The 24,581-nt window shown below is 52.9% G+C and overlaps 2 protein-coding genes across 4 annotated transcripts in view; one reads left to right on the top strand and one right to left on the bottom strand.

Annotated features, from left to right (window-relative positions):
- Nucleotides 1-6,817, top strand: part of MACROH2A2 (macroH2A.2 histone) — a 46,909-nt gene extending 40,092 nt beyond the window's left edge. The window contains exons 8-9 of the mRNA XM_069460743.1: nt 4,800-4,974; nt 6,647-6,817. Of these exons, the coding sequence (XP_069316844.1) occupies nt 4,800-4,974; nt 6,647-6,812 (341 nt within the window). The 3' untranslated portion in view covers nt 6,813-6,817. The remainder of the gene's footprint in view (nt 1-4,799; nt 4,975-6,646) is intronic.
- A 2,147-nt stretch (nt 6,818-8,964) lies between these two features.
- AIFM2 (AIF family member 2) lies at nt 8,965-24,245 on the bottom strand. 3 transcript variants are annotated; one of them, XM_069460740.1, is made up of 9 exons: nt 24,066-24,245; nt 17,746-17,935; nt 17,283-17,398; nt 15,948-16,067; nt 15,389-15,481; nt 12,283-12,391; nt 11,092-11,244; nt 9,413-9,616; nt 8,965-9,135 (listed from the first exon to the last, which is right to left on the bottom strand). In XM_069460740.1, the coding sequence occupies exons 2-9, from the start codon at nt 17,921-17,923 to the stop codon at nt 8,984-8,986; spliced, it is 1,125 nt and encodes a 374-aa protein (XP_069316841.1). In that variant the 5' UTR covers nt 17,924-17,935; nt 24,066-24,245; the 3' UTR covers nt 8,965-8,983. The 3 variants fall into 3 exon arrangements, with proteins under 3 accessions (XP_069316841.1, XP_069316843.1, XP_069316842.1); XM_069460742.1 differs by having other exon boundaries at nt 9,413-9,613; nt 24,066-24,241; XM_069460741.1 differs by lacking the exon at nt 24,066-24,245 and adding an exon at nt 18,275-18,645.
- Nucleotides 24,246-24,581: the final 336 nt, after the last annotated feature.

The raw sequence follows: 24,581 nt of genomic DNA, 5'->3' as shown, positions 1-24,581 counted from the left end.
CACCCAGGGCTCGTGTAAAATCCGTCTTCCTAGGGTAGGGGGCAGGGGGCAGACCCCTCACCCAGCCCAGGGCCACACTGCCCACTGACGCCAGGTCTGGGGCTACCACATCCCCTACAGATCCACCTAAGACTGCACCTGGCCTAGGGGGCTGGGGGCTGGGGGAGGCTCCCAGCAAACTGCCTGACAGGAGGAGGAGAGAGAAACAGCTGCTCCACACAGAGAGGCCCTAACACACTTCTCAACAGAGTTCCAGAGGCCGAAAACAGAAGGTAGAGAAAGAAGCAGTATTATAGAGAGCATAGCTGAGAATCTTCCAGAACGAAGCATCGTTTGGAAAAACTGAAACCATGTTTTTTCCCTTTGCTCTCACACCAAAACAACAGCAATCATCAACACAGAGGAAGACTTCTGTGACCACATGGCGGGTGGGGGTTCTCCTCACCACCGACCAAACAACCGGTCCATGGCAGACACCAACTGGGTGTCCTCCAATTCAATTCCGACACCCTCCACCTGGGGGTGGTATCAGATACCATAGGTCAGGGCTTAATTCCCAAACTGCCCCTCCCACCTTCAGACGCCAGTCTGGGCCTCCAAAACGTCCAACCAACCGGTTTCAAGTTGGGGTTCCCACAGCCCCCTCTTTGGATTCTATTAATTTGCTGGAACGGCTCACAGAACTCAGGGAAACACTTACTTACGTTTAGCGGTTTATTATAAAGGATATCACAAAGGATCCGGATGAAGGGATTCGTAGGGCGAATTTGTAGGGTGTTTGGGGGAAGGGATGCAGTTTCCATGCCCGACCTGGGCACACCACCCTCCAGGAACCTCCATGTGTTCTGCTACCCAGAAGCTCTCTAAACCTGGTTTTTATGGAAGCTTCATTCTGTAGGCATGATTGATTAAACCATCGGCCATTGGTGATCAACTTGACCTTCAGCCCCTTTCCCCTCCCTGGAGCTTGAGGGGGTGCGGGTGAAGCTGAAAGTCCCAATCCTCTAATCCTGCTTTGTCTTTCCGGTGACCAGCCCCACCCTGAAGCTGTCAGTCAACATAAGCATACAAAAAGACAGCACTTTGGAGATTCCTAGGATTTTTGGAGTAGAATGCCAGGAAATGGATGAAGACCAAATACATAGTTCACAACATCACAACATGAGTCCTCAGGTTGAAAATATCAAGCATATTTAATGAAAATAAATCCAAACCTGGCACATTTTGGCGGAGCTTCAGAAGTTTGAAAATCAAGAAGGGCGCAGTGGCTCACGCCTGTAATCCTAGCACTCTGGGAGGCCGAGGTGGGACCCGGCTCTACTAAAAACAGAAAAATTAGCTGGGCATCGTGGCATGCACGCACCTGTAGTCCCAGCTACTCAGGAGGCTGAGGCAGGAGGATGGCTTGAGCCTACGAGTTGGAGGTTGCACTGAGCTACGATAATGCCAAAGAACTCCAGCTGGGGTGATAGAGCGAGACTCTATCTCAAAAAAAAAAAAAAAAAAAAGAAAGAAAAGAGGCCGGGCGCGGTGGCTCACGCCTGTAATCCTAGCACTCTGGGAGGCCGAGGCGGGTGGATCGCTCGAGGTCAGGAGTTCGAGACCAGCCTGAGCAAGAGTGAGACCCCGTCTCTACTAAAAATAGAAAGAAATTATATGGACAACTAAAATATATATACAAAAAATTAGCCGGGCATGGTGGCGCATGCCTGTAGTCCCAGCTACTCGGGAGGCTGAGGCAGTAGGATCGCTTGAGCCCAGGAGTTTGAGGTTGCTGTGAGCTAGACTGACACCACGGCACTCACTCTAGCCCAGGCAACAGAGTGAGACTGTCTCAAAAAAAATAAATAAATAAATAAAAATAAAAAAAACCAAAAGAAAAGAAAAGAAAAAGAAAAAGAAAGAAACCCTCAAAGCAGCCGAAAGGAGAGGCAGGTCATTTGTAAAGAAATGACAGTTCTAATACAACAGACTTCTCATCAGCAATAAAAGATGTTTGGAAACAGAAAAGAAATATCCTCGAAACACTGAGGGGGGAAAAAACTGTCAATCAAGAATTCCACATATCACTATGTCATCATTCAAGAATGAGGGTGACAGATGCACGATTTCAGACATGCAGAAGTTGAGGGGCAGCAGTCCAGACCCTTGCTGGAAGGAATACAAAAGGCCGCACTGAGAAGCTAGTGACTCTGGAAGGAAGGAGAGGGCTGCCAGCCTCAGGGCGCAGGTGACATCACATCAGATAAGTGAGTGCCTCCAGTCGTTCACTTATACCAAATACCAGTGTCACACAACCCTTGCCATAACTTGCCCTTGTCCTTGGCACCTCTAGAGAACGTTATAAATCATTACAGCCACGAGCCATGTTTTCCATTTCCAGTTGCCATGGAAATACTTTGTTTTGGACTGAAGTGTCATTGTGGGCTACCATCAAAATCAGTTTTTCTTGAGTGAATGTTTGACACTGCCAATAGGACCATGTTCCTTTTATTTAAAAATGCCTTAACGTTAAAGAATACCATTCTGCTAATAACACAGTTATAGTTTAAATATGTATAAAATAAATCAGCCATGGCTGTGAAGAGCCATACTTTCTCCAGCACTGGGCTGGGCGCGGTGGCTCACACCTGTAATCCTAGCACTCTGGGAGGCCGAGGCAGGAGGATCTCTCGAGGTCAGGAGTTCGAGTCCAGCACATGGTAGCAATAAGGGCCTTTGGAAAATTGCCCCAAACAGGCCGGGCCAATGCCCAGGTCCTCGGTCCTCTGCAGAACAGCCCCCAGACTCCGGGGCATCATTGTTCAGGCCAGGGACGTTCTGCTTCTGCTGTGCAAATATGCACAATTAGTCAACCCTAGGGCTGTGTTGTGCCCACTGCCTCATTAGCACTGTGTTGACTGATTCCTGCACCGGCTGGTTCTTGTTTGATGATATTCAGCGTCCAGCAGGCACTGGGAAGGCAAGGCGCTCACAGCTGTACCAGAGTAACTAAGGGGTCCCTTGAATTTAGTCTCCACCAAGGTGAGGAAGTGCAGTCGTAGCTTCTCTAACACTGTGGACATCGCTAGAGAATACTTCTCATAAACTAGGTGAGCAGCCTGTATCTCAGGTGAATCTAATCCCACCCACCTATAGCTCCTGAAGACGGCAGACACCCAATTATATTAATATTATAAATTCTGCCCCTAGTGGCCATGGCCTGGACGCTTCAGGAGGGCCAGGTGCCCTTGCTGCACAGGTCCCTCGATTCCTGGAGTGGCACAGAGCCCCAGCTCCTCCAGGCGGGTGGTTCAGGGGCAAGTGGCACATGACCGCAGCCGCAGCTGCCCCACGTGGATCAGAGAACACTGCTCCTCTGGGGATCGACGGCTACAGGAACGTCCCTCGAGCTTCTCAGCAGCCACAGTGCTTATCAACCGTGGCTGGTGGGAACTGTGGGGGGCGGACTAAAAAGCACAACAAAGGAGTACAACTGGAACTATGGGACAGGCTGGCATAATAATTCAACTCCACCACCCATTTCTGAAACCCCACCCTCTGCAGGGCATGCAGAGATGATCAAAGCACAACCCCTGGCCGGGTTGGGAGCATTCTGGGAGGCCGAGGCAGAAGGAGCGCTTGAGGCCAGGAGTTTGAGACCAGCCTGGGCAACATAGCGAGACCCCTATCTCTACAAAAAAAGAGACAAATTAGCTGGTTGTGGTGGTGGTGCGTACCTGTAGCCCCAGCTACTCGGGAGGCTGAGGCAGGAGGATCGCCTGAGCCCAGGAGTTTGGGGCTGCTGTGAGCTAGGCTGACACCACTGCACTCTAGCCCAGGTGACAATGTGAGACCCTGTCTCAAAAAAAAAAAAAAAATATATATATATATATATATATCCCTGTCCAAGAAAGTACACAGTCAGGTTCAGCAGTTCTCAACTCATGCAGGGTCCTAGAATCGCAGAAGCATAAGCCCCAAGCCAGACCAACTGAGTCAGGATACCTGGGCGTGGGACTCAGACACACCTACTTTTTAAAAGCCATTGTATTCATTTCCTGTGGCTGCTGTAACAAATGACCACAAACTAAGTGGCTTCCAACAACACAAATGTATCATCCAGCAGTTCTAGAAGTCAGAAGTCCACAGTGAGTTTTAAAAGGCTAAAACCAAGGTCTTGGCAGGGCTGGTTCCTTCCGGTTCTTGCCTTTCCCAGCTTCTAGGCTGCAACATTCCTTGGCTCCTGGCCGTGTCACTCCAATCTCTGCTTCCATGATCACATCGCCTACGAGCTGCTGGTCTCCCTCTTATAAGGACCCTGGTGATCACATTTAGGGCTCACTCTTAACCCAGGGTCACCTCCCCAAGTCAAGAGCCTTAACTTACTCAAATATATCAGGTCCCTTTGGCCTTGTAAGGTAGTAGCCACGGCTACCAGGAATTAGGACTTGGATGTTTTGAGGGGGTCGTTACTCAACCTACCACAGCCACCAGAGGGGATTTTGCGTGTTGCCGTGACTAGGAAACACCGTGAGGAGGCAGCCTAACCAGCCTAACCCATGGACAGACCATGTGAAAGTGACATGTTGTCACATCAGCATTAATTTTTTATCCGAAGCACATGCAGGTTTTCTAGAGCCATTCCGACACAGCCCTGCCCTCTGGCAGACACGGTCCCCATCAGAAGCATGGGGTGTTGTCCCGCCAACTTCTCCATCAGTTCCTTGTCCCCCGCGGAGAAGGTTCGGCCCAGCCTCCTAACATAAGGCGAAGACTTAGGAAATAACCTGCAGGTTTTTTTATCTCCCATGTCCCAGCCGCCGTCAGCCAATCCAGTGGACTTGCAGCCAAATTTGTCATCCACTGTCACATCCCTCAGTGGGGCTCTGACAAATGTGAAGAACAGCTTGAAGAGACCATCAAAAACTGCCTGTCAGCCGCAGAGGACAAGAAGCTAAAGTCCGTCGCGTTCCCTCCTTTCCCCAGCGGCAGGTAAGATGCGGTTCTCATCTTGCAGCCTCTCCCGGGAACCGGCGGCTCCCCACGTACTTATATCTGACGTGGCCATTGCAGAAGACACGGCCAGGGGCAGCTGCACAGCCAAGCACGTTGACCAGGTGACAGAGCAAGAGACCCAGTTTCCACCCTTCAAATCCCACGGAGAAGCGAGTCCACAGGCTCCTAGGGCGGCAGGTCTCCCTGGCAGGGGGCCAGCTCCCTGCCTCCTCAATGTTAAAGCCCAGGGAGGAAGGAAGCCAGCTCAGGGCAGGAGCAGGAGGCAGAGGCAAGCTGGCATGTTATTTTTTGAGAGCCTGCCATGTTCAAAGTCCACATTCCCACCAGCTGTCCATGTCTAGAACACATGGTCAGAAAACACCAGGCTCGAAGGCCTTGCTACTCAAAGTGTGGTCCGTGGACCAGCAGCAGGGACATGACCTTGTCAGAATGCAGAATCCCGGCCCGGCCCTGCCCTCCTGCTTCCTGCTCCTGATTCCCCCCTGGGAATCCCCCCCCCCCAGGGGATTCCCTTGCTGCTCTCAGGGCACAGCACCAGGAGGCTGAGGCTTTGAGAAACACCCAGAGAAGCGAAAGGCTGTCACCAAGGACTTGCTTAAAAGGGGATTGGAGGAAATGACTGGTTTAATTGTCACAGACCGCAGCTGGGCATTGTTTCGGGTACACAGTGAGGATATCTGCTCTCACAGGCAACACATCCTCTCCCTTCCTGCTCCTGGCCGAGCAATTATCACTTTAATTTTGAACACCCTCTCATCTGGACAGCTGCCCCTCCATCACACAGCTGTGACTTGTGGCCACGTCACGGGCAGGCTGAGAGGGAAACAGCGAGGCCTGGGTTCCTGCTGTCATCGTCTCTCAGCCTAAGCCACCAGCGCTGGGTCTCCACAGCCCAGGCCCAGGGTGCTGCGGGGTGAACCCTGGCATAGGTGGGAGCATGGGCAGAGCTGTTCTGGACTGGAACGCTGCAGGCGGTGAGAAGAATGTGGCTTAGGCAGGCCCCTCCTGGACTTGCCCCAGGGGTCTTGGCGGCTGACCCCAAATGACCACTCTGGCTGTGGTCCTAGAGGCTGGTGCCATGGCCCCGCCTGCTGGACACACTGTCGGTAGCTCCCTGGCACTTGGGGCCCTTAGCAAACTTTCACCAGCCCCGCCCTGCCCAGAGTCACTGCTGCTGACAGGACATTGGCACGTGCGTGGGAGTCAATGAGAGACATATCAAGTGCATGAAAAAGGAATTACGAAGACAGGCTTTTGAGCGTACATTTCTGCCCTTTACCAAACCATCTGCTTAGCATGTAAACTAGTTTTGAGGGAGCTAATAACACCCAAATTTTCTTTTATGCAGACCAGGTATTTTCAATGCTGAATTGCTAGCCTTTTTAAAGCCAAGTTCAACTTGAGTCAGGGGACACAGATTCAAATACAGTGACTCCTCCCCTGCCAGCCCTGTGACCTTGGCTAACATCACTGTACCTCTCTGAGTCAGTGTGGCACTTATATAGTGGGGACAACACCCCTGCCTGCCCCTGCCCCTCCCAGGCTGTCCCCTTTGACTAGGATCCGGCCCCATGCCGTGAAAACAAGGGCACCACGTGACCTTCCCGGGGACCGAAATGATGCCAGCTCTTCTTTTGCTTTGGCACAGAAACTGCTTTCCCAAACAGACGGCAGCCCAGGTGACCCTCAAGGCCATCTCAGCCCACTTCGACGACTCGAGCGCGTCCTCGCTGAAGAACGTGTACTTCCTGCTCTTCGACAGCGAGAGCATCGGCATCTACGTGCAGGAGATGGCCAAGCTCGACGCCAAGTAGCCACTGTGCTTTCCAACAGGGATCGGAGGAGGATCGGAGTCACGAGAGGGGGGTTTTATTTTTTAAAAGGAGAGAAGAAGGGTGACGGCAGGGCAGGGGAGCGGAGGGCGGCAGAGAGGGCAGTGGGCAGGTCCTGCCCATGGGAGGAGCCCTCTGCATTTTATATTCTCCTTCAAGAGCCTCAGTCCATAATTAAGCAGGTCTCCATGAACGGCTTCTTTCCATGTGTTTTCTTCCCGTTGTTTTAGGAGGAAAAAAAAAAAAAAGACCTCGTTTTAGATTTGTAGCATTGACTTTTACACACACTCACAAAAAAAAAAAATCCTTTTGAAATTCTTAAGATCTTCTGTTCCTCCTTTTTACAAGGGAAGAGAGCATGAAAGTGACTCGGGCTTTGCTGGTTGTCTGTATTCCGTGACGGAGAGAAAATGGGGACAACATCTCACTGGTGCTTTTCTCTTTTGTTTTGTGCCCCCACCCCTAGCCCTGTAATATCTGTAACTACTCCTAAAAAGTTTTTGCTTCAGGCATTATTTTGTTTTGTTTTTTAAAGAAAAAGAAAATGAAAAGAAAAAATAAAAGATCCAGCATCTTTCTTACAACATATGCTTTTATTGCAACATTCTTCTCAGTTTGGAAAACTGTGTTCCCCATGGGTAGATGCATCTAGAATGTCATCAGTAAACAGAACAAGGCCCGTCACTGACAGGCTGAGCGTCCTGCCACACGAGGCTCCGGGTCAGACACCAGGGCTGTGCTTCTCAGGCAGCAGGTCCTGCTTCCGGGGAGGGTGAGCCTGTGGCCCTGTCCACAAGGACAAAGCCTTGAACGAAGCCACTGTCGAGGAGTCATCCTCCGGGAGAGAGGCACAGGTCTCACTCGGGCCTGGGCAATAAAATGGAACAGACCTTGGGCCACAGCCCAAATAGGGGATGGGCTGAGAATCCCGTGAGATTGGAGTCCCAAGGACTCTGAGTGCCCAGAGGCCACCACCAAAGTGAGCAGGGAGGGGCAGGTGAGGAGGTCAGGGCCTGAATTTATCCAGCTGACTTCATCGGCCACTTCTGCTCTGGTTTGACCTAGGTGGGCCGAAACAGGCTCTCCCTATTGGAAGATCTCTCCTAAACAGAGCCATTTATGGACCTTAACAGTCAGTTGCAGAGATTATTGCCACGTGGCTGGCAGTTAGTACCTCTAGACAGGCAGCCCTGGGGTTGGCCAGGGAGGAGAAGCACAAAAGCACAAAGTCCCTCACGGCCCCCTCCCTGCCCCCCGCACCAGCTGCAGTTTTGTTCCTTACAAATTTGCCCACGATGGTAACCTGGAAATACGCTGAGGGGTCACCTGCTGAACTGCCTCTGTACCCCCCTCAAAGGATCACATTTCTCTGCGGCCTTTCCTGACAACCTCCAGCGGCTGGCAGCCAGGCTGGCTTGGTAAAAACTCACTCTTTGCTAGGGTGGGTTAACCAGGAGGGAAATTTTGTCAAACTCTCTCTTCTTAAATGTAACCTATGGTATATAGTTAGGATCTAAAAGTAGAAGTGTAGAAAGGTTCACGAAGCATGAGGAGCATGAGGACTAAACACAAGTTGGGGAGTTTAAAATAAGGCTCCCGTTAACAACCTGGTTGTTGCCAAATGCACGGGCTCCCCCTCCACGCGATGGCAGGGATTTGGGGTGCAGACCACCTCTCCACCCCAGCCCCCTTCCTCTGGTCTCACGGTGCAGGCTCCTTCCTGCCCTCACAGACAGATGCCAGCCACCAGGAGCCCGGCTCTCTGAGAGCTCTGAATGCCAGACCCCATGCCCACGCAGGCCTGCACGCACACACGTGCACACACGCACACGTCCAAGAGGAGCCGGGGCACAGAGACTGGCTGTGGCCTCCCCAAGACCACCCAGCCAGCACATGTGAGCCATTCAGCCAGTACAGCTGCAAGCAGACCTTCGAAACCCATAAAGAATTCTCTAGAGGGGAGTCTTTTTTGTTTAATGCCTCTCTCTCCCTTCCCTGCCCCTGCCCCCACCATTTTTGGTTTTACACAAGTTGCATTTCCAGTCAGTACATCATTGGCATCTCAATCTAGAAAAACAGCTTTTGCCCGTTAGCTCTCGCCAGGTGGGCGCCTGCTGTCAAGCGGTCTGTTCACCTGCATGGTCGCCTCCCCGTCAGGGTGGAGACTGCCGCATGGTTTTCCAGCTCGTGGACACGAACAGGTCCCGGCTCTTGGCCAGCCGCACCATGAGCCGCCCCACGTAGAAGCCACTGATCTGGCCCACGCCGTCATTCCTCCCCATGGACAGCAGGAACGTCAGCGCACCTGTGGAGCAGACACACACACACACACACACACACACACACTGCAATTCCCAGAGCGAAATCCCTGCCCGGGGCCTTCAGACTCAGGCCCAGGAAATGTATAAGACTTTCAAGAAGGTGCATGAGACCCCAATTTAGTTTTAAACAGCTCTAGGAGGGTGTTTCTGTCACCAGTGTGAAAAGTTTCCTCTAGTGGTCAGGCACCTTATGGCCCAAAAAGGCTTCCAATGTCTAACCCCAAACTCTTAAAATTTCGAAGCACCTGGGGCTTCCCTTACCTGGCTTATAGGCCTTGAGGGGCCTCTGTTTCGTGGAGTTGACGATGTTGGCCACGGCAATGTTGGCGTGGAGGCCAGCGTGGTAGGCCATCTTGGGCTCCCGCACGTCGGCACAGTCGCCGATGGCATAGATATTGCTGTGGCCCTCCACCTGGAGGTGCTCGTTCACTCTCAGAGCACCGTTGCCGGCCAGTCTGCTCTCTGCTGGGCAAAATGACACAAAACCAAGAACCTCAGTTGCCGTGTTAAGTGGCCACCAGAAGGAAGTGAGGACAAGCTCCAGGTGCTGGCCAACAGGTGCTGCTCAGGTCACCCTCCCAGGTGTGCGCTCAAGAGGCAATCCTCCCACCTAATTCATTCCTGTCTGAAGTCCTCACCTCGGAAGTCTTCCTGCAAAAGCAAGGTTACTGATTCCAGGGTAGCAACGGGTCAAAACACCAGCAAGCCTCCTTTCAGAAATGCACATAACTTTTTCCAAGTTACAATAATTAGCCAAGTCTTAAATTTTACTTTTGAATGTAGGTAAGTTTTCTTTTTGTTGTTGTTGTTTTGTTTTTCTTTTTATTCTAAGCAAACAGAAAATGCAAGATTTTTTTTTGAGACAGAGTCCAGCTCTGTCACCCTGGGTAGAGTGCAGTGGTGTCATCATAGCTCACTGCAACCCCAACTCCTCGGCTCAAGTGATCCTCCTGTCTCTGCCTCCCAAGTAGCTGGGACTATAGGTGAGCGCCACCACGCCCAGCTGATTTTTTTTATTTTTAGTAGAGATGGGTTCTCCCTCTTGTTCAGGCTGGTCTCGAACTCCTGGCGTTAAGGGATCCTCCCACCTCGGCCTCCCACAGTGCTAGGATTACAGGTGTGAGCCACCTCGCCTGGCCTATAGTTTTTTTAAATAAATGATAAACTGCAAGCTTATTTTAAAGGACTTAAAATAACTTATCTTTGAAAATACACTACTAAGACCCTTAGGTGTTAAATTCTGAGATCTCTGTCCATTAGAGGCCTCAGTCTCACCCCTACACTCGGTCTGGACAGGCTGCTTTCTTCTGAGATTGGATCATTGCTTCCCGCTGGACACAAGGCAGGAGCTCCTTATCAGGAAAGGGTACTTGGGAGAAAACGACGGGGACCGGAGGACACGAAGCAACCACAGGGCCTGGCTACTGAGTCTCCTGCTCACTCACAGAGGCTTAAACACAGTCAGTTCACCTCCCCACGTCCAGCTGGCTACACGGTCACACACTGAGCTTTAGGAAACGAGGCCACATCATTGCTTCCACTCCCCATAGGATCAGTCCAAGCTCAAGTGGCATGAGTTTGGGGACAGCAGCGCACATGTGAACAAAGAAAGGACTGACCCCAAATATCCTCCACATCCATGTAGGAAAGGAAAGTAACAGAAAATGGGTCTTTCTCATTTCTCTGAAACCTTTTCCCATCTCTTACCACCAGGGGGCAGCCCTAGTTTCAGAAGATTCCGGTGACTGTGGCCACCCTGAGCAGAGTCGCCATCACAGCTGAGGAAAGCTCTGCCGGTGGCCCCTACCCTGAATTTAAAGTTTGATGTGCTGTGGAGAAGGGGGCAGGCAGGGAGGTGCTGATTCCTGGGGACAAGGGCGTTCTCGGAGAGCGCTAAGCAGGCAGCTGGGGGAGAGGCCACGGCTCGGCCGCCCGCTTACCAAACGCGCTGCGGTAGGCAGAGCTGTTGATCTTGATGCCGTTGCAGAGAATCACCAGGTTGGTGGCCACCTCCGTGCCTTTGTCCGTCTGCACTTTGATGTACTCTCGATACTCGTTGAGGGGCAGCTCTTCCAGGTTGCTCACTCGCTCGCCTGTCGAAGGGCTTCCGTGACCGGGAGGCTGGCAGAGCGGGCACCCATCCAGCCGGGGCCCCACGCCAAGGCTGGCCCCGAGGAAGGCCTGGACTGCTGTGGCCCCGCTGGGCCATTCTGCCACTCCCGTCTTCCCGCCATGCCCCTCCCTCCGTCCACTCTACTGCCCCGAGAAGCCAATCCTGAGTGATCCAGCTGGAGGAAAGTTCCAAGAAGCCATTGAGGGAAGGGAGGCTGAGTTTCCTAAGCAGTTCTGGGAAAAGCTATTTAATGGAAAACCTCAGACATGCCTCTTTGAATGTCAGCTACACCATCCCAACCAGGCAGGACAAGACACCCAAGTACACCACGGACAAAGGGAAAAACCAGGATGTCAGAGAAGCCAGATCACTATACTCATTGTCTGAAAGTAAAGTGGTAACAGTACTCTGCAACCAGTTACCAAAAGGAGGCTGTGACAGCCATGAGGGACTTTCATGGAACAGATGCCTCACCCCCAGCCCTTGCAAAAAAGGAGGAGGTTGAGGCCCAGTGCAGTAAAGTATGGGGTTAGAGCCCCACTCTCTAAGTGCGGGGTGGTTCACATCCCTCTTACTCTGGACGAAAACCACACTCCTCACCACTCTCAAAATAGAAACCAATAAACCTACTCCCCCTACCACAGAGACATCATAATCCAGGGCAAATCCTTTAGATGCACTTAAAAAAAAACCATTCAGCAAGTAGGCATCCCACAACGTGCACTGTGTCCAAAGCAATGGCCAGGATACTTCTGTCTCCAACACATGGAAAGAAACCCTCTAAGTACCAGAGTCGCTACCCTGCCCGGTGACAGACACGACTTCCAGCAGGACAAGGCACACAGGGGCTTTGATGTTCATGGCCACTTTGGGGTGCTGCATGCTCAACTCAGGATACGGTGGAAGAGAGAGAGGCTGGGGGGACTGTGGCCCCCCTCCAGCTGGAGGCAGGGACCAAGCCCCTGAGCCCCATCTCACCAGCCAGGCGGGGCAGGGAGGGAGGCGAGGTGGCACGTACTCAGCAGCAGCTGCACGCCCTTCCGGAGGAGGATCTCCTTCACTTCCTGCCGGACGCAGGGCAGGAGCTCCTTGTCGGCCAGGGGTACTTGGGAGTGGATGAGAGTGACCTGGGGACGAAAGGACCACAGGGCCTGAGAAGGAGCCCCTGAGACTTCGACTCACATCAACATCCACCTCCTCCCCTGCCTCCAGGTTACAGATGAGGAAACCGAGGCCCCAGAGAAGTAATTTGTCCTAGGCTGGAACCAGTCAGTTGCAAGCCGGGCTTTCGCCCACGTGTCCTAGTCTAGCACTCTTGCAGTACCACCCTGCTGCCCCCAGGCCAGAGGACCACCAGTGTGCCAATTCACCACCAGCCATACCTCCCCTCGGGCCACCTGGAAAATTATTTTCAAGCATCCTTGGGCACTGACAATTATACAATCCATATAAACCACTGACATTCCAACTACAAATCAGGCTGTCACCAACATTAAAGCTAGTTCTAAAATTAGCGCTCCCAGGCACTTCTTCTTGTCTGGGACAAGGAAGCAGGAGGCAGCCTTCAATCATGTTCAAAGCCTGGACTTTGGAATCCGACCGCCTGGGTTGAAATCTCATCTCTGCTCCTCACTCGGACAGCTCCCGGAGGCTCACTAAAATGGGCACAATAGTCGCACTCACAGGAATTTTGTATTGATGAACAGGAGAATATGTATAAGGCATGTAACTCAGCACATATTAAGTCCTTAATAAAGGGTGGCTGCTACTACTCTTATTTGTCTACTAATCTTACACATACGGACATTATATTGAATTACCTGAACTAATTTACTATTTCAAACTGGTCTTACCCCTGTGAAATAAGAAAAAAATGTATTTATTGGTCTCTGCCCCCAGTTCCTGACACAGAGCTCTGAAAACTCTCATAAAAGGGGTGCCAGGAGAAATCATTTGTTCTACTATTTGGTCTTTGATGCTGGTTCCTGACACAGAGCTCCTAATACCCTTGGAATTTCCTGGGTAAGAGGAGCATCTTTTGTTCTAATGAGGGGACCCTTGGTGGGCTCCTGGATGGGGGCTGGTCACCAGCAAGATCAAGCCATGATTGCAAGCCTGGAACTTTCTGCCCAACCCCATCCTCTAGGGAGGGGAGAGGGGCCGGAGATTGAGCGAATGATCAATCATGCCTACATGATGAAGCCTCCATAAAAATCCCTAACGTACGGGGTCCAGGGAGCTCCTGGTTGGTGAACATGTCCATGTGCCCCAAGAGTGGTGCACCCCAACTCCATGGCAACAGTAGCGCCTGTGCTAAGGACCCCTCTACACCTCGCCTTGTGTATCTGTTCATCTGCCTGCTTATTTGTGTCCTTGAAAATATCCTTTATAATCATTCAGTGTTAGTAAGGAAACTGTTTTCCTGGGTTCTGTGAGCCACTCTAGCACGTCATCACACCCAAGGAGAGGGTCATGGGAACATCCAATTTGTAGCCCAGTGGGACAGAGGTGTGGGTGGGTAAGCCAGGACCTACAACTTGCAGCTCGGGTCTGAAGTGGGGCAGTCTCGTGGGGTCCGGGCTAACTCCAGGTAGTGTCAGCACCGAATTGAGCTGAGCTGAATTGAACCCAATTACAGGACACCCCGACGGTGTCGAAGAACTGGTCAGCGGAGGGGAAAAACCGCTGCACATCTCGTCACAGAAGTGTTGAGTGTGAGTGCAGAGAAAGACAGGTTGGTTTTTCCCCACACAACCCTCATAAATCAAATGAATAACCTTTATATCAATCACTCATAATAATTTCCAACACTCCGTCAGAGAATAGCCCCATAATTAAATTAGCTCGTATTGATCTTTCTTTTCAAAACCAACCTGCCTGGCCCTAGGGAAAAACGAACCATCCACAGGCCCGTGCGGCTCTCAGCAGCTAATCTGGCATGAGCCGCAAGCCAGCCCTTGCCTGGAGGACCCGTAATTACGATCATTACTCAGCCTCGGCCAAGCCCCAACGGCATGCCAGGATCTCCTTGTCCTCTCCAGGCTGCCAGGCAGGCTCTCGATGCCTTGAGCACTAGCAGGGAACGGGGGAGGCTGATCAAACACACCCGTAGGGAGAAGGCAGTGCTGGCCGCTGAAGGAGCTCAGGAAATTTCACCCCAAAATACAACTCCTTGCTATAAACAATATTTTGAATTAAAGGCTCTCGGAGATCACAAGGCATTGGAAGGTGTGTTCCTGTATCTGCATAAACCTGACTGACCTGCCAAAAGAACAATGGACTTCCCCTCCCTGTGATGTCACTATACTGCAGGAAAGAAAATCAAGAATACAACCAGACCTGCCCCAAATCATTTCAAACAAGTCTCTCAGGTTAATTTACAAGCCAATCCGTTTCTCCCCATCCACTCATTCTCCAAGTAGCAATTCATCCTCCCTAGCAACCATTTATTGCCCCTAAACAGAATTACCTATACCCCTCATCTGCCCCTCCCCTCTAAAAAAACAGGTATAAAAGTATCTGGATCCCATTGGGATATTGGGTAATCACTCTGTGATTCTCCCTGTGAGAACCTCTTCCTCTTATTAATCTGCCTTAATTGTGAGCTGATCTTTCAGCGAACTTTCTGGGGAAGGGCAAGTTTCCCGTCACCCCCACACCACCCACTCCCCAGCCTGGGCAGTCAAGGGGCTGCACTGCAGGCCTCCCCCAGCCCCCCGCCACTGAGCATGGACCACAGTGTGGCTGTATCAGACAAACAGACCAAAAGACCAACTGAGGGTGTCTTTGTCCAAGCCTGCAATGACAAGAAAAGGTAATCAAAGCTACATTTATATCACAAAGGCCTGAATTCTGAAGGCGATAAAGAAGTTCAGCTTTTGCAAGGTATCTCTCCTGGGCTTGATCCTCCTGGTTGGAGCAGAGGGCACGACCTCTCACTGAATGAGGACACACCCAGAGCAGCAGAATCGCACCTTGGCACCAGACGGTAAACACACACTCCCAGTTTACTCCCAGTTTACAAGAATGGAGCTCCAGCCTCCCAGGCCCTGAGCAAATTGCTGATGTTCCTTAATGGAAACAGAAGCCAACCACAGAGCACAAAATCAAGGCAGCCTGCCCACCTCTTTCTCGGGGTATTCCGTTTTAATCTCTGCTGCCATCTCCACTCCTGCGGAGCCTCCTCCCACCACCACGATGAACCGCGAGCGCTGGACCTGGAGAAGAGAGACACGTGAGACACACCTACACCCCCACCCCTGCCTGGCAGTGCAGCCCACAGTGTGGCTTCCTTGGCCAAAGACGGGCAATACTTTCCAACTTTGGGGGCCAAACCTGCTTCCTCCTACCCACCCTGCAGGACTGCTGTGAAAACAGAGCATGGATCTAAGCCTGCTCTACAAAACAGAGCCCTGTGTGAATGGGAGGGGACATGAACAACAAAAGCCCCAAGAGAGACCAGCCAAGGACATGCCATGCGCAACATGAGCAGGTGCTCACATTCAGGCTTCAGTGGCAGGTCCAAGGTCTCCTCCCAGAAAAGTCTCCTAGTGACTCTCCAACTCTACAGCTGCAGCCAGCAGCTCTGAAGCCACCTCTGTGGTCTCCCAGCTGCATCTCCGGCATCCTCCTGGCTGTCCTCCCTCCTGCCCGTGCTGTCCCAAACCTCGGCACGCAGCTCACCTGCTTCACCATGTCCTCGTAGGCTTGGATGGCAGCCTCCTGGCTGGACATCTCATTGAACTTGCCCGGGAAGGGCCCGGTGCTGCCTGTGGCCAGGATGAGATGTGAGAAGGGCAGGGCCTGGGAGGGACGAGAGGAAGAAAGATGAGGGCAGACCAGGGGAGGCCTGGGCCTCTGCATCCTACTCCAGGCCCCCTCACCCCCGACCAAGGAGCACCAGGTGAAGAAGCCCTTCTGGGCCCACCGAGGCAGCCCTCCTTTGAGGGAGGCAAGTTCGCCACACTGGTTAGGCCAAAGGACGGCACTAGAACCCAGGGAAATATTATACGTAAGGAAGTAGATGTGACCTCCTGCCTAGAGAACACCTGGGCAACGGAGCCGCCCAGCAGGGAGAGGAAGGAGCGAGCCCCACAGCAGGTGAAGGTCAGCAGGAACGGGCTGTTTGTGGGCATAAGCAGGATTCCAGCTTCCTATGTGGATTAGTTAGGAACCTCCTGGGTATTTTAGAAGAACGCTTCTCCTACCCCCACCAAAAAAACAAAAGAAAGAAAAGGAAATCTTGTTTGGAGCCTAAATACATACAGTTGACAAAAACAAAGCTGCTCCAATGGGAGGGGGCCGGAGGGTCTGGACTCCACTCACCCCCTCTTCCCACCTGGAGCCCCGAGATGCCCCCATGGACCCTTCTAGGGCTCTGAAGAGCATGACCCGAAACTGCAGGAAATTTTTCAACAAGGAAATTCTCCAGTCCTAAAATTAATTCAAGGAGGACTGATTCACACGAAATCACACACTCACTGAGGATAAGAACTGTGTCTCTGTTTTTTTTCAATCCCCCCTTAGCTTCAGATAGCAGCCAGGGGCTGGGCTGGAGGTGACTCCCCATCTGGGCTGGCCGCAGCCCACCCGAGTCATCGAGTCATCGCAGGCAGTAGCAGGCACCGTGCTACACACACCAGGGCGGGGAATACACAGTCTGCCCCGATGACTTCCCAAATCGGGGGTGGGGGTGGGATCACGTTTGCGCCTAACTCTGGATTAGCCTCTCTGTAAAAGGAGGTTACGCCACCTACCTCCTAGAGGCACGGTGAACGTTAAATGAGATTCACGTAAAGGCTGAGGACAGTGCCTGGCATACAGGAAAGACACAAGAAATACCTGCCACCATGTCCTTGTGGTTGCTGCGATCAAGCCTTCTGTTTATGAGGAATCTGCCGTCTGCCCAGCAGCAGGTGGGGCTTGGGGGTCACAGCGAGGGCTCTCTCGACCCCTGGGAAGACCTGCCAGGCCCTTCCGCGCCCGCTCACGCAGGGCCAGCCCCGCACTGGCACTCACCTCCCCGCCCTGCAGCAGCACCGTCTGATTCTTCACGTCTATGCCGACCACCAGGCCCTGCCGGAAGTTGTCCTTGAAGGTCACCGAGTAGGAAATGAATGTCTTTTTGGCAAATCCTGGGGAATGGACATAGAAGAGGTCACAGTGTGGAACCAGGCTGCCCACGGGAAGCCAGAGGAAGTCAGAACCTCTCCTGGGCTGCGCCCCAACAGGGGCTCCCTTGGCCAAAGAGCTGGGCCAGCAGGTACACCTGGGGTACCCACCACCCTCTAGGGGGCCCACCTGGGCCTCACCCCTCAGAGAAGCGCAAGCTCTCACTTCTGGGTCTCACTATGGTAGCTGCTTACGACCAGTGACCTTGAGGTTCTCCGGAACTTGTCTAATGGTGGAATGCAGGCACTTTGCCCTAAGTGGACAAAACCACCCCAGCCCTGAAATCATGCCCCGGACAGCAGCGAGTTACCACTCTCCACGGAGGCCCGGAGGGCTGCCACGTTGTGGTGGAAGGAGTCCTTCATGTCCACCAGCATGAAGGGGACGTTCAGCGCCTGCAGCTGGCTGGCGGCTGCGATCCCGCCGAAGCCCCCGCCCACAATCACCACGTGCAGAGCTCCCGCGTCCACTGAGACCTGGGACCCCATCTCGAACAGGCGCTGCCAGGACGGAGAGGAGAGCACAGCACACAGTCAGGGGACAGGGAGGGCAGGGGCAGGCCCACAGCCAAAGGCCTCAGATGCCACCAAATACCTTTTTAAATGAGGTAAATCTTTTATTAATGAAATTCCAATTCTGCAAAATTTGAATTAAATTCAGAAGGAACAAGGGCTATCCCACTTCCACCCCATCCCCCGGCCACCCAGCTCCCGTCTCCGAAGGCATCCGCTGTCGCCAAGTTTGTAGGATTCCTTCCAGAGATGTCACCGCACCTTCAGTCACGATTACTTTGTGCACACGTTAAACAAACTTCTATTCTGTACTGTTTTTTTACTCACTATTTTTCATCAAAGACTTTTGAAGAGGGGAGTAACGTTCGCCCAACAACTAACACGGACTGAGCTCCTGCTCTGACGTGCTCTGCGCTGTGGACTCTGCTCAGACAGGCAGATGTGGTTCCTGCCCTTATGAAGGCAGCGCTTGCAAAGTCACGGGACCAGCTGTGTAACGCAAATCACGCGTGGAGCTGGGCAGGTGGACAGTTACGAGAAATGGGGGGCACACCTGTGGGGAACCGCAATCGCAAGCCACATCTTACAAATGGTCCCTGATGCATTGAGGCTTGGACGTTCCATTTTACAGATGGCAGGGCTGGGACTCAGGACAAGGGCCCTGGCAGGCAGGGCCACCTTCACTGCTCCAGGCCCTCAGAAAGGCTGTCCAGAGCTGATCCCTGAGTGTGTGTCAGGCTGAATCTGCCAACTAGGCCAGAAGGCTGTCTCCTGGGGCCCAGAAAGGTTGGAGGCGCACTGAGGCAGGCTGTGTATCGCCTGCCCTCTCGAGCACGGCCTCCTCTGTGCTGGGCCCTGCCCTTGGGACTGGCAGCCAGGGGTGACGTCAAGAAAACACCCAGAAAGCCCCACTTTCGGGCTGGCTGTGCAGGGGTCCCAAGAGGGGCTACACAGCTTGCTGGGGAAAGAGCGGTCCACCGTGGATCAGGTCCCGCTGCACCCCCCAGGTACTCAAGGAGGAGATCCTAGAGCCTGAAAAAGAGCTAAGGTCAGCGGCCTTCCCGGCAGAGGGACAACTTAGGCCAGAGGCCCAGTGGCAAGAAGTGGGGGAGGGGGGTGGGAGGAGTTCAGGGCACTGTGGCACAAAGATGGGGAGGCCAGGAGTGGCAGGGACTAGCACAGACAGCCCACCACGCCAGGGCAGCTTGAACAACCAGGTGGACATACAAGCCCGCCTCAAAGCCCAGCAGCCCCAGGGCAGGCCGAAAGGGCAGTGACTTGGCCACAGCAGCTGACCCCCTGACCCCCCCTCCCCAGGATCACCAACCTGATTCCCCAGAGGGCAAACCCTGGCCTCACCCAACTCGGCAGGCCCCTTGGAGGCAGCTGCTCCTCTGGAGTTCCCGTGGGGGTCCGGGGCCAGAGGGCAGGGTCAGGGAGGGGAGGCCCTTTCACACTGCACTCGGCCTGAGGCCTCTCCTGCAATCTGCTCTTCTCTCTCCTCCGCTGACCTCTGACACCAAACAAACAAACAGAACGGGGAGGCCAGCGACTCTGGCCAGTGTCCCTTCCTCCTCAGCAGCCCCTTGCCCAACACCCTGGACAGGCCCACTCTCCTTGGTGCTGCCACTGGGAATTCTTGCCGAGTCCCCAAGGACGGCAGATTCCCCTTTGCTTGGCCATGACCCGCTCTGCCAGACACCTAAACCAAGGGCTTAAGCATGGGCCTGCGCTTCCAGCCACACACCCTGGAGGTGCTGAACCTGCAGGTGAGGTATTAATGGATGTTCCAGTACGTGGTCTAACAGAGCAGCAGTGCTGGGCAAACAACTGGAACCGCCCTTGCAAATTAATAAGAAGGGCTACAAGGCGAACTGTGGTAAGGGCCTAGCTAAAAATAATGATAATTAGTCACTGTCCCCTGTTTGCTTCTCTATAATTGCCACTCTGGAACCACACAGCTGGTGGTCATAAAGATTCCCAGCTTTCTCCGTAGATAATACCACCTTTCTAAAACCTGGAGGTAGTTTCGGAGATATCCTCCAGGTCCCACATTCCAGGGGAACGGCTGACCCACCCAGACCAGTGGCCCATACCGAGGAACTGACTCAACTGGTCTTGTGACCCCCACCCTAGAACCTGGTCAGCAAAGAAGACAATTTCTACAACCCTATGGTTCCGCCCCGAACCCAGCCAATTAGCAGATTCAATTGCCTATGCCAAACCGACTTTAAAAACTCTGTCTCCCAAATTCTCAGGGAAGTGGATTTGAGAAATTTCTCCCATCTCCCTATGGAGCGCTATGCAGAATAAAACTCTTTCTCTGCCATAAAACCTGCTGACTCCGTGTATTGGGCATCGGGCAAATGAACCCAGTTGGGCGGCAACATAACTTCAGTGTGAGACCCCATCAACCAATGGAAACTCCATCCGTGGGAGACCACAGGACACACTATAATACAGCCATACAATGGAATATTCTGTAGCCAGTCATTTTTAAAGGGTGAGTTGTGTTTTTACAAGAAAAGTCCATCCATGAAAAAGGCAATAGATCCACAAGTAGAACCTAGTCCCATTCGTGGGCAATAAGACACGTGCACCTGGGTGTACACACACACACACACACACACATACACGTAATGAGCACAACAGGCAGCACGTGTTGCACTTTCACCCATATCTTCATGGGTTTTTCTCCCTGTTTTGGGTAAGAGTTCAGTAACTTGCCCAAGCTCAATCCTCAACAGCTCCAACCTGCTCTCTAAACCAAAATGCTAACAGCAGTCATAGATGATGTATTTATTTTCTTGAGATTTTTTGTATTGTTTGAATTCTTTTTCCAACAAATATGTCATTTTTGCACAAATAATAAAGCTTTAAAAACAGGAGAGGCCTCTCACCATGTAATATTTCTTAAACCAAAAATATAATTCCCATATAAAATCTACCATTTAAAATGTAAGTTCAGTGGGTTTTAGTATATTCACTAAGTAGCGCGACAATCACAACTATCTAATTCCAGAACGTATTCATCACCCCCAAAATAAACCCTGTACCCATTGGCAGTTACTCCCCTCCCCCCTAACCCCAGCCTTTGGCAACTACTAATCCACTTTCTGTCGCTACAGACATGCCTATTCTAGCCAGTTCGTGTCAATGGAATTATCCAACACGTGGCCTTTTGTGTCTGGTTTTCACTTAACACAATATTCACAAGGTTCATCCCTGTCATACACGCATGGGTATTACATTCCTTTGTATGGCTAAGTAAACTCCATCGTATGAATATACCACATTTGGTCTATCCATTCATTAGTTGCTGAACATCTGGGTTGATTCCACTTTTTGGCGATTGTGAATAATGCTACTATGAACATCTGTGTACAAATTTTTGTGTCAACACATGTTTTCAGTTCTTTTTAGTATATATCTAGGTATGGAATTTCCTGGTCATATAGTAACTTTACGTTTAACTTTTTGAGGAACTGCCAAACCTATCATTTAATTTTTTTTTTTTTTTTTTTTTTTTGAGACAGAGTCTCACTCTATTGCCCCGGCTAGAGTGCTGTGGCCTCAGCCTAGCTCACAGCGACCTCAAACTCCTGGGCTCAAGCAATCCTTCTGTCTCAGCCTCCTGAGTAGCTGGGACTACAGGCATGCGCCACCATTCCCGGCTAATTTTTTCTATATATATTTTTAGCTGTCCATATAATTTCTTTCTATTTTTAGTAGAGACGGGGGTCTCGCTCTTGCTCAGGCTGGTCTCGAACTCCTGACCTTGAGCTATCCTCCCACCTCGGCCTCCCAGAGTGCTAGGATTACAGGCGTGAGCCACTGCACTCAGCGTACCATTTAATTTTGAACTCAACATCAGAGCCCAGGGAGGAAGTACAGAGAATCTTAATATATTTGTCCACATTCAGGAATGCCAGCTTAAAAGAAGGCCCAAGAGAACAGAACAAACTCTGATTGTCCAGCAACTCCCAAGTCATTTTACCTTTGTCCCCTCTCCTAACACACACCATCTAGTTTACACTCGTTAATTTGCTCAGTCAACCCTGTTTTCTCTGACAAGGACACCAGCCTGATCCCACTAATCCCAGGGGATTCTTTTTCTAACAGTAAGGGGCCTTTAGGAATTTACTGAAAAAAGAGCAAGTTACATTCATGCCAAAGCTGTTGAGAGTTCATGCCTCAGAAGACACACACCAGAAACCATTTGGGCTCTGATTACAGCAAGCATGTCGCCCCAGCTTCGCCCCAGTATTGCTTCACAAAGATTACAAACACAGCATGCAGCTTTCTGAGTCGCCATGGCTTGCACACAGGGCAGATTTCAACACCGGCCCTCTGTATAGCCATGTTTCCAGAGTGGCCGTCCTGGATCAGAAGGCCACTAAATCCTGACTCAAAGCACCACGGAGGCCGGGCATGGTGGCTCATGCCTGTAAATGCCTGTAATCCTAGCACTCTGGGAGGCTGAGGCAGGAGGATTGCTTGAGGTCAGGAGTTCAAGACCAGCCTGAGCAAGAGCAAGACCCCGTCTCTACAAAAAAAATAGAAAAAGTTAGCCAGACGTCATGGCACTAGCCTGTAGTCCCAGCTACTCGAGAGTCTCAGACAGGAGGATCACTTGAGCCCCAGGAGTTGGAGGTTGCAGTGAGCTCTGACGATGCCACTGCACTCTATCCAGGGTGACAGAGCAAGACCCTGTCTCAAAAAAAAAAAAAAAAAGCACTATGGATGTCCCCTCTCCACCAAGGGGAGGGAGAGGTGCAGGCGGCCCCCTCCCTGAACACTCCATGCCCAGTCCCTCCCCCCAAAAAAGACCAATTTTTGAAAGGGACTCAAAGTCTGAAGAGGGAGCAGTCTCCTTTGCTACCCCAGGAGAGGGCAGTTTTGGGCTGACAGGTTCATCTGGGTGTCATAAACACTCCTGTACTGAAAACCTAGGCCAAGCAACTTGTCCATCCTCCTCAGAGCCAGTTACTTTGTGGTCCCCTTAACACCCCCATGGTCTGCCCACCGCCTGCACCTGGACCCTGCCTTCATTTCACCACCAGACAAAGGCCAGGCTGGCCCTGGAGCATCCCCGTCTGCCGGGCTCCACTGCTTTCGGGCTGGGTAGTCCTGTGCGAGGCCTCACCCTGGCTGGGGCTCAGTGCCCGCCTGGGTGAAACGGAGATGCTCTGGATCTGTGACTACACGCAGTGCTCCTTGGAGAACTCCTCTCTCACGCTGGGGTGAAGGCAGGAGGGATCTGAGAGCCTGGGGCTCTCCAGTGCATGCGCACACACTAGAACCTCAACACCGGCCTTTGACACAGGTGCAGAGCCCGGAAACCTGCAAGTCCCTGCCCAAGCTATGTGTGACCCTCTGCCCTGCGCCTGTCCTCCCACAGGACCATCAGCTCCCAAGCGACCTTACCCTCCCCATCCTCACCTTAGCTCCTAGCATCAAAGAGACTTGTTGGAGGAAAGCGGGTGGGGGAGGCGGTGTTGAGTGGGTGGTGCTGGAAGGAAAGCCCAACGTCACCCACTAACTCAGCTCCTGGTTGATTCCAGGCGTCCTGTCCATTCACAGCTAGTTCCGCCACCCCTGCGACCTCGGGCTTCACGGAGGGGAGAAGCTGGCCTCTCGGTGCACCCCCAAGTCTATGGGCCCCCGCGTAATCCCAGTGACTTTTCTCTTAGACACTGGGGCTTTCCCCCTGCCCTCTGATACCAGCTTCACTCCGGACCGCTCGGCAGCTTCTCCCCAGCGGCGACTCGGAGCCTCCCAAGACCGGGGTTACCCCCCGCCCGTGTCCCTCCTTCCCCGCTTGCTCTGCCCGGCCAGAGCCCGTCTTTCCGGGGAAGATTTAGCAGGGATTTAGGGGCCAGCGGGGACCGTGGAGAGTTTCCTCCGCCCGCGGCACCGGGAGTAAACAGGGGTGGTGCAGGCCCGAGCCGCGCATCCCGGGCGACCGCCCACCGCTCCCAAAGCCACAACTCCACAACCGACCTCCCCACGCCGTCCGCGGCGTTCGCCTGGCCCTGATCCGCGCGCCGGGGTCTGGGTCCCTATCCCGCCCGGGGCGCCGGGGGCCTGGCCAGCCCGCGCAGCAGCGCAACCTCACCTGCCCGCGGCGCGCGGCCGCTCCAGCTCCGGCTCGGCCGGCGTCTTCCGGAGCGGCCCGGCCCCAGGCGCTCCCGGGCGGGCGGGACTCAGAGCCGGAACCCGCCCCTGCCCAGCGGCAACGCCCCCGGCGCCCCCTGGGGAACTGCAGCCGCCAGCCCGGGGCGCCGGGGCTGGTTCCCAGCTGCCCGCGGGCTGACCTTGTCCGCGAGCGAACTGGCCCGGACCTTGAAAGCCAAATGCCCCGGGAGGCCGGATGTCGCCTCTCCGCGCCTGCCAGCCGCCACGACCCAGCCCTGCCCGAGCCACCCTGCTCCAAGTGTCCGCCCGACTTTTTGGGAGACACCTTTAAAGCCGCCGAGACTTAAGCGCGGGGCTCCCCGCACACTGGCTGCGCCACCTTGGGCGCGTTACCAGCATCCTTCTTTCTCGCGCATACATAATATTAATAATTCCTCAGACCCGGTTGAGCACCTACTTTATGCCGGGCAGTGTGCTAGGCGCTGGGGGTATGAAA

Source organism: Eulemur rufifrons, chromosome 28 (genome assembly GCF_041146395.1).
Source record: "Eulemur rufifrons isolate Redbay chromosome 28, OSU_ERuf_1, whole genome shotgun sequence".
Classification (NCBI taxonomy): domain Eukaryota; kingdom Metazoa; phylum Chordata; class Mammalia; order Primates; family Lemuridae; genus Eulemur; species Eulemur rufifrons.
The sequence above is the reverse complement of the archived record's forward strand: the minus strand, read 5'-3'. Positions and strand labels throughout refer to the sequence as shown.